Source organism: Scophthalmus maximus, chromosome 20, assembly GCF_022379125.1.
Source record: "Scophthalmus maximus strain ysfricsl-2021 chromosome 20, ASM2237912v1, whole genome shotgun sequence".
Taxonomy (NCBI): domain Eukaryota; kingdom Metazoa; phylum Chordata; class Actinopteri; order Pleuronectiformes; family Scophthalmidae; genus Scophthalmus; species Scophthalmus maximus.
This window is the reverse complement of record NC_061534.1, coordinates 8,645,131-8,662,270: the sequence shown is the minus strand read 5'-3', so window position 1 is coordinate 8,662,270 and position 17,140 is coordinate 8,645,131. Positions and strand designations below refer to the sequence as shown.

General features: G+C 44.5%; 1 protein-coding gene across 2 annotated transcripts; it reads left to right on the top strand.

The window, feature by feature from the left end:
* Window positions 1-329: 329 nt before the first annotated feature.
* Window positions 330-16,944, top strand: ssh1b (slingshot protein phosphatase 1b). 2 transcript variants are annotated; one of them, XM_035608429.2, is made up of 15 exons: window positions 330-818; window positions 2,207-2,244; window positions 5,204-5,304; window positions 6,277-6,341; window positions 7,044-7,165; window positions 7,253-7,321; window positions 7,748-7,813; window positions 8,652-8,846; window positions 9,161-9,254; window positions 9,479-9,607; window positions 9,754-9,800; window positions 10,197-10,343; window positions 11,237-11,437; window positions 11,569-12,184; window positions 12,351-16,944. In XM_035608429.2, exons 1-15 carry the CDS (start codon window positions 738-740, stop codon window positions 12,984-12,986), a joined length of 2,607 nt encoding a protein of 868 aa, XP_035464322.2. In that variant the 5' UTR covers window positions 330-737; the 3' UTR covers window positions 12,987-16,944. The 2 variants fall into 2 exon arrangements, with proteins under 2 accessions (XP_035464322.2, XP_047185576.1); XM_047329620.1 differs by lacking the exons at window positions 330-818; window positions 2,207-2,244 and adding an exon at window positions 3,179-3,737.
* Window positions 16,945-17,140: the final 196 nt, after the last annotated feature.

Sequence of the window (17,140 nt, the reverse complement as noted above, 5' to 3'; positions counted from 1 at the left end):
AGCTGATTTTTTTTGCGTTAACATTATAGAAGGCTGATTATTTGGTCGGACAAAAACAAAATGGCATTTTATGACATACCTTGGACAATAGGGATTTTAAATATTTGGTATTTTTAACTGTTTTATGATGTCATCTTATAGAGAGCAAATAATTGATTTAGAAAATTTCCGTCTGATTGGGGCAATTTTTTTAAATAATTGCCATCCTCTCTTGTGTTTCATAACTTGAGCAGAACATAATCTCGTCAACATTTGTATTTGGGAGTTCCTAGTCTGGCCAGTCACCTTGACAACATTGGCCCAATGACAGCGCACACGCGAACTAGGCCAGCCAATCACAGGCGGCCGACGGAGCTGCATGTCATTTCTGCCCCGCGTCCAACCTGCGCCGTGTTTTGTTTGTCTGTCTGCGCCCCAGAGATGGAACCGCGGGGTTTGCTGCCGCCGCTTCTGCTCCTCTTGGCCCGCTGCAAACGGAGGAAATCTCTCGTGACCTGCCGCACATGAGCACCCAGGGAACCGCAGAGGGACGCGCGCCGAGCCGCACCGAAAGGGAGCCACCGCCGCGGCTCGGGAGTCGGGTGGCGCTGCCGGAGGAGAGCGTCTGACTAGGCAATTTTCTCCCCGGTGACAGAGCCAATCTCCGCGGGGCATCCTGTCGCTCCATCCACCCTCCTCCTCCTCCTCCTCCTCCTCCGCTGCTGCCTGCCCTCCGCCGCCGCTGCAGCGCGCTGACCATGGCCCTGGTCACTCTGCAGCGCTCCCCCACCCCCAGTGCAGCATCCTCGGCCAGCACGACCAACAGCAGTGCGGGGGAGGTGAGTGGAAACGCCGCGGGCTGGGGGTCTTTGTGTACGCGGCGTGAGGAAACGCCGAGTCCGTACATCATCACAGTGTGGGTGGTGTTTAATATCATGCGTAAAGGGGGAACCTTACTTCCGTCCCTGCTGAGTGTGTGCGTGTGCGTGTGTGCGCGTGTGTGTGTGCGTGCGTGTGTTGCAAAACTTGATATATTGTTGCACTGTCAAGGGGCAGAGATTTGTCTGTGGCAACTGTGGCAGCGGATTTGTAAACAAAATCCTGCATCGTGGGAGGAGTGGGTGAGGTGGGGGGAGGAGGAGGAGGAGGAGGGTGGTGAGGAGGAAGGGGGGGGGGGCTAAGCTGTCAGAACAAAGTGCTCATTTTGCACAAACATTTGCTGCGTTGTGTTCAGGTTGTGTCCTCCCTCCTCTTCCTCCTCCTCCTCCTCCTCCCTCCTCCTCCTCGGTGTTGGGGCTCTTCTTTTATTGGCAGCAGTGCAGCCTGAATGCTGGGGAAGGAGACTCTCTAAAGGCCAATGCCACCCAATTCTTTTTTTGAATTGTGTGTTTTATGAGCTTGAGAGAAAACGCCTATTGATGAGTGATGCCCAGCGTGGGGGCCCACAACTCAAGCGGGTGTGCGATGCTGCCACATAAAACAATCTCATGTACAAGCATTCGTCGTTCCCATTGACCCGTCCGTCTCTCTCCGACTACGGGCAGTATAAGAGCACTGATTCTGTAAATCAGGATGTAAACCCCCTTCCTGCTAAACCAAATCTTAAAGCTCCAAACAAACATTCAAACTATGGAGCAGGGCCAGATTTTTTTTTTACACCACCGTCAAATCCTAAACATCAGAGTCAGTGCTCCAGTTTTTTCTAGTTTGAAGGAAAGTGGATTATGTTGTGTGTGCCGACTGAGCCGAGTGAGCAGTGACATTCCTCCTTTTGGTGACAAGTGGGTTTTTCGATGAGAGTCGGTGAGCAGGCAGGAAAAAAAAGTGGATGTGTGAGATGTTTGAATGTGTTTGGGGTTTTATTTGCTGAACTTGTGCCGTGTGCAGGTGATGCAGCCGACCGCTCTGTGATGGGATCACAGCACTGAGCAGGGAGCAGCAGCAGATGGCGCCGGCACACTTTATTACAATTGACTAGTCCTCGTCACGGACTGCGTGGTCCTCATCAACACTTATTGGCAGCAGTGTAACATATGAAACAATAAGCACAGTGCCGTGATCTCCACGCCGGCTCCGCAGGACCGCATGTATTAGAAATCACGAATAGAGTTGTTTTAAGTACGAGAAGAAAATGTAAACTCTTCTCTTGACCCTTCAGAAACATTTGACGCAGCATATAACTGTGCCGGTGTTTTTAAAATGTCTTGTTTTTGCTTTTGTCTTTCAGGATTTCGGAAGCGACGATGACCGGAAAACTAACCAGAGGTAAGATCTCACTGTTTTTTTTAAAAAAAAAGAAAAAAGAGAAGGTGTTCTATTTGAAGTTTTATGTGGAGACAGAGTTGTCAGACAAAATGTTTCTTCCTGTGCAGTGTATTCTAGTTCCGTCTCTGTGGTCAGTGGGGCCTCTGCTGTAGTAACCAGGGGGGATCACAACAGGCAGTGACGTCTCGAGTCCATGATTTGTATTTGTGATCGTTGTATGACTGAAAACAGCTGCGTTTCGTTTTTGAGCTGTCCAATAAGTTGGAGCATGATCTCAACAACAACAATCTCTTAGTGAGCAGTTCATCTACGTATCAGTCGTTTTGTGTTTGTTTTTTCTAAAACATTATGTGAAAACTTCAACGACAATCGTCGTTAAGGTACATTTCTAGGTTGTGAAAAAAGTTTTATCATTTGGCATAGAAAGGCTGTGGTGCAAAGTGGATTTATTCCAGCCAGCGTTGTGTGCTCTTCCTCGCAGATCTGTGCAAATCACTGACAATAGTCACATCTCACAGAATTGAAATGATTCATGTTCGACAGACTCAAACTCCGTATTATGTGATCGTTGTTCTCTTGTACATACAGTTTTTCCCCAACTGACCCTCAGTTTCTCACTGTCAAGGATTAAAAAACCTGCTGGACGTTTCTGTTTGAACAACTCGACAGATTTTTAAATAATGTTTCCTCTCCTCAGTTACATTAACAGTGAGCACGTAAACAGCTGTTCCCCGCTCGCTCACAAAGCCTCTCTTTGATCAGCGACGACGTCACAGAAGCCATGATTTGTGTCACCAAAGCTCTGGCACTGACTCTTTCATTGTGCTCACTGTGTGTGTGTGTGTGTGTGTGTGTGTGTGTGTGTGTGTGTTTGTGTGTGTGTGTGTGGGGGGGGGGGGGTTCATTCACAGTTGAAAACAGTCTTGTCATGCTTTGTCTGACTCTCCTGTGACGTGATCCTGTGGCTCGGTGATTCATCAGTGTAGAGTTGTAGAGATTCTGCATGTCCAACTTGAGACTGAGTTTCCACCACCTCCCCGCACTTGCGCCGTGAATGATGGTGTTGTGGCCGCGGAGCGTCGCAGAGGGGAACGCCGACTGCCGAAAGCACGTGCTGCGAAGAGGAGACGGGGAGCAGACGCAGCGCCACTGAGGAGGAGGATTTTGAGGACCGAGCTGTGGGAGGAGGAGGAGGAGGAGGAGAGAGACGAAGAGGGATGTGCCGAGACCAAGACCACGATGAGACACGTTGAATCAAGATATGTTGCCATGGGAGGCTGCAGCTAATATGCTGGTTTTTAGAGGATTGACTGGAAATATGTTCATAAGAAAAGGGCCTTTTGGAGGCGATGGAGTTTTTCTAATCAGATCGTAAATAGTAGAACGAGCAGCGGGATGCATCTGGTCGTGAAACCCTCACCTACAGCCATGTTGACCGTGCTGCCTCACTTTGTGGAGAAAGCTGCTCTGACTCGGAGGGAGATCTGTCGCATGTGAGTTTTTACAGCGGCGCAAACATTAACACTTGATATTGAGTACACTATGTAATATCATGGCATCAGTGATTCATTTATATTAACATTAACAAGTGCTAAAAAGCTTTAATCTTGGTAATGAAATGAGAGGCTATTTCTGTCTATAATAGAATAATGACCAAGCTTTTTTTCTCAAGCGTAGTGTCGTTCTGTTCAAACGAAACTTATTTCTTGACAGTTTCATGTTACGAGCTTTGTAGTTAATTTCGCCCCCGATGTCTCAGTCGTCTGCATACATTTTGAAAAGAGAAACAATGACGCCACGTAGCAGGGGAGCTGGAACAAACGGTCTTGTGATGGTCCCACTCAGGCATACCAGACTGTGGTCAAACAAAGCTGCACCCTGTCCCTGTGTGAGGAAAAAGACGCTGAAGCTTGATTCATCAAAGCTCTGCAAGGCCAATCAAGAGGAGTCGACTCATCACGCTGTAAAAACACAGAGCTGTAAAAGTGGCTGGATCAGGACTCCTGATGAGGCTCCTGTCGTCTTCTCTGAATCTGAACTGATGAAGACCTAAGAAGTGCACAGCTGTTGACCGTACATACAGTGTCCTGACTGAAGCCATTTTCATTTCCCTGTGTTTCAACTTGGTATGATTTAAATACAATATACAAACAGCAAACAATACAATATACAAACAGCACCTGAACAGGCCTGAAAACTCCTGAATCATTTGGAGTTGAAACCAGAACAGAATTTTAGTGTCACATCCATTAACACTATTGTAAGAGTCAACAAGGACTAATGACAAAAAGGGAGTTCAGTCAACACGGATGGTTGAGATGAATCCAACGTGTCATTCAGGAAGTATCGGAGGCCAGTTTGCACTCGTCAGCCGGATAAAGCTGCACATGGGGACACACTTGGACTTTTCCACATGACGATGGTCTCCGGGGCATCACAGTCTCCTGACCTCAATATCATTGAGACACTTGAGGGAGATCTCAAACGTGCAGTACATTGCAAGACAACCCAAGAATTTACAGGACGTGGAGGCCCCCAGGAAGAAAGGGCAGCTTTCCGTGTGAAAACACAACACGGGCCCTCTCATTATTTTCTTTATTGCTATTTAAATCCCTTTTAGAAATAAGATAAATGGGTGTAGCTTGATCAATTATGTTTTTCTTTAAAGGATGATACACATCATACTCATTTTGCCTGGGTGTGTAGATTCACGAGCTGAACCGTAAGTCATGTAGGGACGAATGATAGCACAGTATGTGTGTGAGAAGTGTTTCCGGAGTAGCTGTTGTTTAAGGACAATTATCCACAACTTAAAATGTTTTGGCTTCCAAGCCTTCTATTGTTTTTCTAGTTAGTTTGAATCGGGACGTATCCTGTTTGGCAATTGAACGTAAATCACCTCCTTAGGTTCACTGTTTCACTTGCCTTCAATTTCTTTTGCACTCCTCCTCTTCTCCAGCCTCAGTGAGAGCTTCTTCATGGTCAAAGGAGCCGCCCTCTTCCTCCAGCAGGGCGGCAATGCACAAGGACCCGAGACCCCGAGCCACCACAAGCATGCAGGTAGGAGGCAAACACACACACACACACACACACACACACACACACAGGTACAAGAAGCGTCTTTTTCTTGTTCTTGTGCCCATATTCTTCACACAAATGGGCTCCAGACAAAATGAACATTGTACTTGCTGAGGTGACTTTTCCCTCTTTGCCTGTGTTTATTCCAAACTGTTACCGAGCTGGGTGTGACCTCAAGTGACCCGGCCACAAATCATCCCAAACAAAAAAGTTTAAAAAAAACCAAAGCAGTTTTCAAAGCTGTTTCAAAGAAACATAGAGACATTTTCTGAATAAAATGTTTTTGAATGTTCCTTTTTTAAAACTGATTTGGATTTTGGATTTTGTCACGCTCTTCTTTGAGCTTCCAAACTAGAACAAAGCTGATGTCATCATGCAGCTCTCAGTGATTGACGAGATCTGTGTTGCCTAATTCACTGCAGATATTTTGTGCTGTTTTTCTGCAACTTTAGTCTCTTTTTTATCGACTCCAAACAGATTCGTGTCATTCCACAAACCCACGGCTGCCGTTTGTCTGCCCATCACAGTGGCATCAACATTTGTCATGGTCATGCACAATCTAAAAATAAATCAAATTTCACAGTCAGCCTGTGCTCGACTGAGGTGTGACCCACTAACACTGAAACTGAGGACCACTGGCAGGTCGCAGGGTTTTTTAGATTTGTCTTCATTGACAGAAATGGGCCGAACATTTTTCCTCCCACTTGAAAAGAAAAGCAACAATGAATGCACAGAAGAAGAAGATGAATGGTCTGTTTGTGTGCGACCTTCAGGTTTTTTTATTGTTTTTTTTTTTCAGAAAGCCCAGAACGAGTGGCTCTGTAGTGAAGCCTGTTAAATAGTTTTGAGTGTGTGATATTTTTTCTCTATGTTGTTATGTGGGATCTTATCCTTCAGATTATTGATGGCAGTTTTATTCTGCTTCATAATCTCATTTTAATGTTTCACTTTCAGGTGATTTACCTCAACACCTGCAGGTCATGTTTAAGATCCTCCGATCTGAAGATCGCATCAAACTGGTTGGTATAATACTTTCATAATATAGTAATACTTTTATACCTATAATACTTATAATACACTTCATTTCTCATATTTACTCCTACTCGTTTTTGCTTCTACTCAGACACTTGCATGCAAGAGTTTCATGCAGAGTTTGTGTTCAATGTCTAAACACTTCATTCATTTATTTATTTCTCTGCCGTACGAGTGCTGACTAAGACTACAGGGAGAACACACGTCACTTTATTTTACAATCTTTACACTGGTTTCCAGTGAGTTTTCTTAGTGATTTTCAAATAATTGTATCAGTTTATAAGGCACGACATGGACTACATCAGACTTCTTATCAGAGAGGCGTGTGTGGTCTGTGAACTCGGGTCCTCTGGTTCTTCTCTTCATGCAAAGCAGAACGGAAACATTTGGTCCCAATTTGCTGGAGCAGCCTTCGGATGAGCTGAAAATGTCGACATTTTTTTTAAACATATAAATTAGAAGCCCGCCTATTTAGTCTGACTTTTAGCTAGTGTTTTATAATTTTATGTTTTTTGTTAATTGACTTGATAGTGCACGTGTTGTTTCTTCTACTTCTCCTTACTCCAGTGTGTTTGATTTTCAGTTCAGGGGTTATCTTGCAGCCACAACAAGTGCATGGCAGCAGCAGGAAACAGTGAATGTTTTATCCCAGATAAAGTTTCTTTCAATGTCTCCTTTTTGTTCCACAGGCTGTGCGGTTAGAGAGTGGATGGTCGGACCGGGTGCGCTACATGGTTGTTATCTACACCAACGGCCACCAAGATACAGAGGAAAATATCGTCCTGGGAATGGACTTCACAGACAAAGACAAGTAATTATAGTCTCTCTGCTGCCTCACAATGTAACACACTTTACACTGTTTGATATATTCACATGCTTTACTCTTTCTGACCCTCAGTAAAAATTGCTCCATTGGGATGGTGCTGCCACTGTGGAGTGATACCAACATACATTTAGATGGAGATGGGTAAGTTTTAATGTTGTCCTTTCGTGAAAGATGGAATAATTAATGGTTAAATCAGATCTTTTCTTCTCGAAAAAAAACATTCTAGTTTGCCGTGTATAAACTTTCTGCTCAGATTCAGTCAGGTTTGAAACTGCATCATTGCACTAGCCATGGGTTTTGTTGGTGGTTTCACTGCCCACCAGTGGCAGATGAGTGAATCACAGTCATTCTTTTTTCTCTCTCCCTGTGAGAACAGTTGTTGCTGACCTGTTAACATTGTCTCTGTGTCTGTACGCCGGAGGAATGTTCCACTGGTCCGTGGACTGAATAGAGTCCCACGGACGAGCCCCGTCCAGTCTGTGTTTACATCCCCTCTCATCACGCTTCATCTCCATCTCGAGTCACACTGATCTTCCTTCTCCTCCTCCTCCTCTTCTTCCTCACCAGAGGTTTCAGCGTGAACACTGCAGGGCGGTCACATGTCTTCAAGCCTGTTTCTGTGCAGGCCATGTGGTGAGGACATTTTTAACGTCTACCTGGGATTACTGTTGTGTGTTTGTGCTGTGGGCTTTCGTATCATGGACTCTGTTGTACCACCCTCAGGGCATGTTGTTGTTGTGGTTGTTGTTGTTGTTGTTGTCATTGTTGTTGTTACATGCCCAGTTTGTTGCCTCCGCTAGTGGTAAATCGAATCACAATTTGTACATTCTTTAATTTGATTTTGAATATGATAGTAAACTTTATTTATGCAGCACTTTTCTTAACAAAGTCACTTAGCAGCAGATAACTACTACAAGAAGATATAAGATGTGGATGACAAAAATAAGAGCAAGAAATGTGGCATGAATTGTATTTTGGTGACTTTATGAATACGTTACAACATGGAAACCTGCCACTTGGTGGAGGTGGTTTATCCCATAGACATTCATCAAGTTAATAGAACCAGGTTGATCTCACAGCACAGAAAAATATGTATTTATAAGCTTGTCCCGTAAAGTTTGCAGGAAAGTGCCGTCAGCCTTCACCCTTAACTGTCCTTAAAATGTATTGGATATTAATTTTCTTGCTTTGGTTCCATTTCAAACAACTTTACCACACTTTAATATTCATTTCCCACTATTCCCCTCACAAGGAAACTCTCTTTTGGCCATTGTTAACACATGATTTGTTCAGACCTCCTCTTGCAGCCGCATGCCACCTGCTGGTCACCCATCAGAATTACCAATAGACAAGTTTGCCCTTGTTTTTTTCTATCTGCTCCTGCAACAACTGCACATCTACATGTATCTCGGTGCTGATGAGTTTTTTGTGTTTGACATGTTTTTTTTCTCCTCCTCTGTGTTTGCCACAGGTCCGCCCTACAGGTGCTGCACAAAGCGTGCGAGGCGTCGCGCCGGTTCAACTACTTCCCCGGGGGCATCGCTCTCACGTGGATGGCCTTCTACGAGAGCTGCATCACGTCGGAGCAAAGCTGCGTCAATGAGTGGAACGCTATGACCGACCTGGAGACCACGCGGCCCGACTCGCCCACCATGTTTGTCGACCGGTGAGACCCATCAAGGCGTCTTCTCGCAACCAAAATAGAAGCTTTATGTTGTGAGAAAATTGGGACACATAGATCGCATAGGAAACGATTCACCTGCAATACACCTACACTTAATTGAATGATTTTTTGGTGTGAGACTCATAGTTCAACACAAAGTATTGGTCTTACCTGGCACATCTAACACGCCTGCCTTGTGTATGTCCTCTTCCCCTTTTGTCAGTGCCCTTTGTTTTCAGCTGTGAAAACCATGTTACAGTGTTTTGTTAATTTTTCATTCAAATGGCGCCACTGACGTTTGGGCACATTGTGTGCAGGCCGACTGAGCGAGAGAGAACAGAGTGCCTCATCACGGCCAAGCTACGCAGCATCATGATGTTTCAGGACCTGGAGAACATCACGTCGAAGGAGGTATGTGTCACACAACAGCTCATCAGCATGTGTGTGTGTGGAAAATATTTGTTTCTGAAGAAGTGTTACATGTAGCTTAGAAATAATTCACTGTGGCTTTGTGCATGGATAATTCAAATAGAGAAGAAATCAAACATCAGTTCAAAGCAAATGTTATGTTGGAAAAGCTCTGTGAAAGGTTGTTTAGTGAATCTTTTTTTTCTGTGTTTCATCCTTGTCATCAGATCCGTAACGAGCTGGAGCAGCATATGAGCTGCAACCTCAAGGAGTACAAGGAGTTCATAGACAACGAGATGCTGTTGATCCTGGGTCAGATGGACAAGGCCACACTCATCTTTGACCATGTGTACTTGGTGAGAATTTGAAATCATACATTCACATTTTATGTTTCATTTTTCCCACAGGCTGTCTCGCCGTGGTTTGCTCTTTTCTCGATAATATATTGTTAAATTCTTGTAGTTATTCTAATTGAAAGGTTCCTGTGTCTTTACCTTCGCAGGGCTCTGAGTGGAACGCTTCGAACCTTGAAGAGCTACGTGACTGCGGGTGAGCTGATGATCATGTTTTCCTGATTTAATATTAGATTCTGTGTTCTTAGAGATGATTCAGTAAATGCTTTGCATGTATAGACAATGCTATGAATGTAAAGCTTTACCTGAAAACCGCTTTTATCCAAAAATGCATATTTATGCCCCCTGTGAGATTAACTTTAAGAGTATCTGGCTGATGCATTGATTTGTTTCAGCTCTTAGTCAATAAAGTATGTTACTATCGAATATACAATAGGAAATGATCTAAGCTCCTAGTTCAAAAAGCAAAATGTACTTTATTTATAAGTATGTCAAAGACTGTGTTAGCCAAAAGAGAGTGTGTTTGTCTCATGTGTGAATGTTGCCATTTGAGAAACAGAGAGAATCTGATGTGTTGTTTCCATGGTTGCAGAGTTGGCCACATTCTGAACGTTACCAGAGAGATTGACAACTTCTTCCCAGGGATGTTCTCGTATCACAACGTCCGCGTGTACGACGAGGATGCCACTGACCTGCTGGCCCACTGGAATGACACCTACAACTTTATCGTCAAAGCAAAGTAAGACGCTGCACATAAAATTAAACCATGTGAGCCGGTTCCTTTTTTTAGGCGCATTTGACAGAACTTGCAAGGGAAGAGTGGAGGGAGACATTATACAGGTATATGGACTGTAACACCGTGCTGTTATCGAAAAAGTGCTCCTACAGCACTTTGGTATTAATAGATGGAGATTTTAAGCCGTCACAGTTCGTCTGTCTCCCATCATGCATTGTGCCCGAGAACCACGGCCATGGTCACACAGGACAAATTTTTCTAGTGTCCAAATGCAAGACACAGCTGTGCGTTGTGCCAGTGACAGAGAGAGAGCTGAAATGGTGCAGTCAGTCTGGTTGCTATGCAACTGTCTAACCATCCTAACCTGAAGTAAAAAAAAAAAAAAAAAAAGGATGTTTTTACTGTGGAGTGTGCAGTTTGTTACGTGTAGCATTAATACAGCACAGTCCTCAAAAAAATCCCCACATTCAGTTTATCTAATAATCTTTTATGTTTGCAAAATGCTCAATAAGCTGCTTTCAGACATGAACGCTGGAAAATTGGGTTTGGACATTTTCCTTTCACATGTGAAGAACACTGCAGGGGATTTTTTCAGAGTCCATCGTGTTCACACCAACAGGAAAAATGTTCTGGAACGTTTCTGTGGTGTCTGGGTAGAGCAGACAGGAGGCAGGGCAAGATGATAATTCTGCTACGGAAAGCAGTGTTTCTGTTGTTTCTGCTGGCAGGCAAAGTCTCAAAAGAGCGACATTTGTGGACATTTGCGTTCTCACACACACACACACACACACACACACACACACACACACACTCCGGAAAACTTCAGGAACCTGTCTGGAATTCAATGCTCCAGCTGCTCCATGGGATATTTAATGAATTTCCTTCCTGTCCAATAGGAAGAACAATTCCAAGTGCCTGGTGCACTGTAAGATGGGGGTGAGTCGGTCTGCCTCGACAGTTATTGCCTATGCAATGAAGGAGTACGGCTGGTCTCTGGAGAGAGCCTACAACTTTGTCAAGCAGAAGCGTAGTATAGCTCAGCCGAACGCCGGTTTCATGAGACAGCTGGCAGAGTATGAGGGAATCCTGGACGCCAGGTAGGGATCCATGTTTGCTTTGCAAAACTGTAGATTTTATGCACATGGTGTTTAAAAAGTGTGAAGCTGCTTTGTGTGTTTGGCCATTTTCCTCACTTGTACACAAAACTGTACTTTCTGTACCTTCACAGCAAACAGCGTCACAGCAAGCTGTGGAGGCCTGGTGCCGATGAGGAGGGATCCGATGATCTGCAAGCCTCTGGTGGGGAGGGGACGCCAGTGCCCAGAGAGGGGGAAGCCTGGGGAGGCTGCGGGGCATCTCCCTGCAGGGGTACAGGTCTGGAGATGGAGCCCCTTGACTCTCTTAATTACAATTACTATTTTAGGCGTTTGTCAGACTCTGCATTAGACAGTGAGCCCTCCACCCCAGTGCGGGGCCCCCCGCTGCTGGGTATGGAAAGAGTTTTCATCGAGATTGAAGACGTGGAGAGAGATGCCCTGCTGGAGGACGAGGGTTTCCCCATGGCCCACCTAGCCCTGCCCGGTGAGGGCACAGCGGCGCAGACGTGTGGACGCCTCGACCCCCTGGAGGACATGAGACTGAGACTCGAGATCAGTACTTTGGAGGAAGAGGACGAGGAAGAGGCAAAGAAAGAGGAAGCCGAGATGGCGGCCTTGGCTCAAACACCTGGAAGTTCAGAGGGGAAGGCTGAGAGGACGGAGGAAAGCAGGTTAGGTCTCGCAAACCTAAACACCAACAACAGCAACCGGCTCGCTGCGAAGCGCAGCTGCCCTGCAGCTTTTGACGTGAGTTGAGAGGGCTGGTATTAAATGTGGCAAAGTCATGTTTTTTGTCCATCGACATATTTTAAAATGGCTTAAAGTGTCAAAAGCATATGAAATGTTAAGATTTCAAATATTCTTCATGCCACTGACCATATACTGTATTCTGTTCCAATTTCACTCCGTACAGGACAGTGCTAGCACAGGAAACCCCCTAAAAGTGAAGCCCTCCTATCAGTCCTGTAAAGACTGCCTGCGTCTGCCACAAGGTCGGCGCTGTGACCGTCCAGCAGGAGGTCGCTCCCACCGCCTTAACGCCTCCCGCCACTGCACTGTCCCTACCATATGCATCGATCCGCCCGGGACACATTTTGCTTCCACTCCCATTCTGCAGTCCCTGCCAGCCCCCGTTGTCATCCCACCCGACTTGATCCAGCCCTGTGCTCACCTCTACCGCTGTGCCACATGCGCCCCAGGCGGCCCGCCTGCCAACCGCCAGAAACTGGTCTCGCCCATGAGCTGCGAGGAGACGCCTCCTCGCTGCATCTCAGTTGAGACGGAGGACATGGACGGACCGCAGGGGGATAACGTGGATGTGCAAATATCGAGGGAGGGTACAGGGGCAATCAGGGCCTCTGCCGCAGACGGTTTAAAATTACAAGCTGGTGATGCAGTGGAGCTCCAGCAGCAGGCTCTGGCCCAGCTGCGAATGCCAGGACTGGGGATGGACTTTGGTCTGGAACTGATGCGACAGAGGGCGGAGCAGCTTGAAAAGCTGCCAAGCTTGGCCATGGAGGGCCAGCTCCCAGTGGGGCCCCTGCCGTAAAGGAGGGAGCTGGAGGAGGAGGATGGGGGCGTACCACTGCCTCCACCAGGTACACTACGATGGCTGAGGGCCCTTTAGGTGACTGCCGCTGTGTTGTCGCACCAGAAATGAAGCACTACTTTGACCTGTACTGTCGTGTTCTGGCCTCAAGCTCCACTGTAACAAGCTGCAACAGTCCTCCGTGCATTTGCATCTGCTGGCATAAAGATAAAGATGAGGCTGGTTTGTTTTCAACATTATGCTAAAGGCTTGAATGCTTCTGGCTAAATCTGGACTGAAGACTTTCTTGTGTCCTTCGCTTGTCTCACAAACCTGATCGAGGCCTGTCTGGTTCTCTTCCAGACTAGCCCGCCCCACCACACACACGCGGGATCATCACACTCCGCCACAGGCCAGCGGAGATAGTGGCGGTTTATAAGATCTACTTGTTGTTCCTTTCTGACTCCTGGGAGAGCTGCAGTTAACACTGATGTTGATGGAGACAAAAAAAATACCTGGCGTGAACACGCTGCTGTCGGTGTACTGTATGTTTTAACAATCCACCTCATCAACAGTATCAAAAGGAGCTCGATGAATTTTCGACGTTGAGCCTGTTTGATTGCGGCCACTATCTCCTTGTGTTACCACTGATAAACAAATGTCCCTCTCAACTTCACCTGCATTTCCCTGCTGCAGCTGCTTTTGCAACATGACTGGGCACTCCATGTGAACGTCATCATCTTCTTTCTTTTTTTTCCAAAAAGGATGAGATTTTTTATGCTACCTTGGAAAAAGCGTGTACCTCGGACCACAAGCATCTCGGACTGTTTTGGTCAAAGACTTTTTTTTTTGTGTGTGTGTGTGTGTGTCTCTGCTCAGTGGCTGGTTCACCATGACCCGTCCATTAGCGTTAATGTAATTATGTCCTTCAAATGCTCAGTTCAGCCTTGCATGACTTTGCAGCACTACAAAGCATATCCTCAACATGCACAGGCAGCACACATGTTGAAAGTCACCATTAATTTTCACCAAGTTTTTGAAACACTAAAACATTTTATGATTCACAAGACGAAAAAATGGCATCAAAAAAAAGAAGAAAAAAACTCTATTTCACTTTTATGCCTGAAAGAATAAGAATAAATATCACTCTTAGTCAGATAAACTCTGATAACCAAAGCCATATCATGTTGCCAGGTTCAGTTTAATCACCTTCACAATTATAGCCAATAAAGAAGAGGGCACAGTTTCCTTTGACCAGTTAAACCTACTTTTCTTACCTTGTTACCACGTCTGAATCTGGGCAGCCATTTATCTCGGTAGCTCCGCAGGTTATCTTTTGGTAATATGTTGGAAAAACGCTTTTCTAACTTCCGTTTCCCTAACCCACAAATGTTTGCAATGGCACACCAATCGTGTACAGCTTTAGCACTTCAGCACAACTCTAGTATCCACTTGCACAGTGCACAGGCTTATTTCAGATGCAAAGCTACATTTAACCAGAATTCATCTAAGAGCACTAAAGCAAGACATCGGAAATTAAAAATTTACGAAATGCTTAAGAGTGGTTACTGTGGAGTCCATTGCCTATAAGAGTCATTTATTTAATCTAACAATCATCGGAAGGCTAAAGTCATCAGCAGATGCTGCCGTAAACTTTTGTTGATAATTTACTGTTTTTGTAAAAACATGAATGAAACTCTGGTTAACTTGCCATTATTCTGACCTTCAAATTACAAAATGAAATGCTTCCATTTACAGTGTGATAATTACAAAAAATATTCATTAATTTCCTGAATGTTAGATTTCCTTATATTTCAAGTAACCTATCAAGGAACCTGCAAAGCTCAGCTTCAAAGCTTTTAGTAAGCCTTACTCTTCTACCCCTGCAGTCAGTCATTTCTTCATTTGCTATTTAAACTTTTGTTTTCATACTTCACATGTTCAAACAGCTTGAGGCCTATTTTTAAACTTGTTCTGTTTAAATTTGTGCCGCCAATCCAAAGTTGCTGTGCCACAGTTAATCTGCAAGTTCATCTGTTTGATCGATGTTGTGTCGCCCACACACTGGGTGTGCTCGAGTGGTCCTGAATGATGCCGATGTCTGTTTGCAGGGAAAAAGCACATGCAAGTTTTGATACCGTGTTCAAAGATCCGAGTGCTTCGGAAGAGATGGCAACTGTGCAAAGAATGAATGCAAGCCATTTAATCACCTTTTTTCAACATTTATGTTATTTTGTGTAGATTTTGCTTTTCTTTAAATGGATCCGTGTAGACAGACGACGGTAATGCATCCTCTGCCCCTTCTCCTCCCTCAACTGGATCACAGGGAGCTGCAGGTTTGCTCCACTAGTTAGATTTAAGTAATGTGGTTTTGCCTTTAACCTGTTCTCCCCCTCACGTTGCCATTTGAGCCTGGCGTGACAACAGCACTTACAGAAAGTTTCGAGCAGAAGGTTGCAGTTGCCATAAGGTAGTCCATGAATAATGCAGCTATAAAGAATTAATAACTGTTACAAAGTGAGAGATCTTGCTTGTGGCTGTGAAAGACGGATTAAGGGAATTAAAGCTAGTCTGGTTCTGTCTGAACGTTTTCAAAAAGTCCTCCGACTGGCACTTCTAAAAGTTCGGTAATTAATACTTTATATTTAATTTGTACGAAAACTGTGAGATGTAGTGGTGCTGTTGAGGCAGATTTTCCTTTGACTGTACTGTATAGAAAAAACCCAGGTTAGCTGTTTCTCCATTTCAGCTACAACTCCACATTTAAGATAACACAAGAAAGAGACATCATCTCCTCTAACTCTATGAAACCTGCGTCTTAAAATCCTCAAATAATTCCCTCGATATAATCTTAGTATAATTCTAATTCAAACCAGTGTTTTCGGGTGAGCCTGACGAGGGTGCTTGATATTCGTGCGATGTTACCGCTCACTAAGTCCTTCCATTTTGTGTTCCCAGACCACAGCACTGATGTTTGGTTGTTTGCTTCATGTGTTGAATTTGTTTTTGCATTTAAGTGCCTTAACCTCGGCCTTAGCTCCGCCACAAAGCATCGCAGGCTTGGCAAAGTTTGTGTGTGTGTTGATGGTCTGATTTATTTTTTATTTTTTTGTACATTACTTATCCTCACTCCCAATAATAACCATGCTCCCTTGCAATGTATAACTTGGCACATAATATGATGTATGCAAACACACATAATCTCATGCACAGCAGCCTCCTCTCCCTCAATACACTTCCATTTATTATTAGCCTATAATAATATTGTAATTGTTTGATATTGTTGAAACTTGTGGTTCACGGTATTGGTTCAATAGCTGGCTGAAGAACCTTACTTGCTGGAAGGAGAACTATGATTTACATTGAAACTCAACATAGGGACAAGAAAGATTGAAGTCTCTGAGATTTGCCAGGCTGTATATATTTTTCTCTTCTATTTACCATTGAGTACATTAGCTTGCAGATGTGGTCAATATTAAGAAAAGCACTGACAATGCTACTGTGTCTTGCGAAATACTTAAAATTTACTTCTTGTGTTTCCAGCACAGCAAAAAAAAAATTTGGGGGCCATCTCTAATTTAGTCAAATGACTTCAGGCTCCGTTAAAAATGGAAATGATTGGTTATTTTTTTATTGAATTATTCCCAGGCAGCAGGCAACACACTGACAATCCTACTTAAGGGCCAGAGATTGAGGCAGGACATTAAGACATACTGTAATTTCAGGGGGTGGGGGGGCATTTATGGAGTGTATTCATAGAGCACAAGTTTGCCCCAAAGCATGTGAGTATGAGATGGGTGGAAAATATATAGAACATGAAATACCTACCTGGGAGTAAGATTTTGTTGATTGTCTTTGTTAACTTTTGTGTACTGTACATTGCCAATGTTCATGTGTAATGCACTTTTTTTTTTACATTTTGTTAAAAGGATGTCCAGTCTAATGTTTATCATGGAAATAAACCATTTCCTCTGCATAATTAGACAATCCCCTGGATTATTGTGCATCAAGCATGGACAGTTCAGCACTAACTATAGCGTTTTCACTATAAATAAAGCATCTGCGTGGAGTTATTTGGGAGGTTGTATAACTCCAACATGATGATGCTACAGAAATTTGACGTGAAAAATGATCAGGAGAGAATCCGTCTATCCCTGTATATCTCTGAGGGAAGT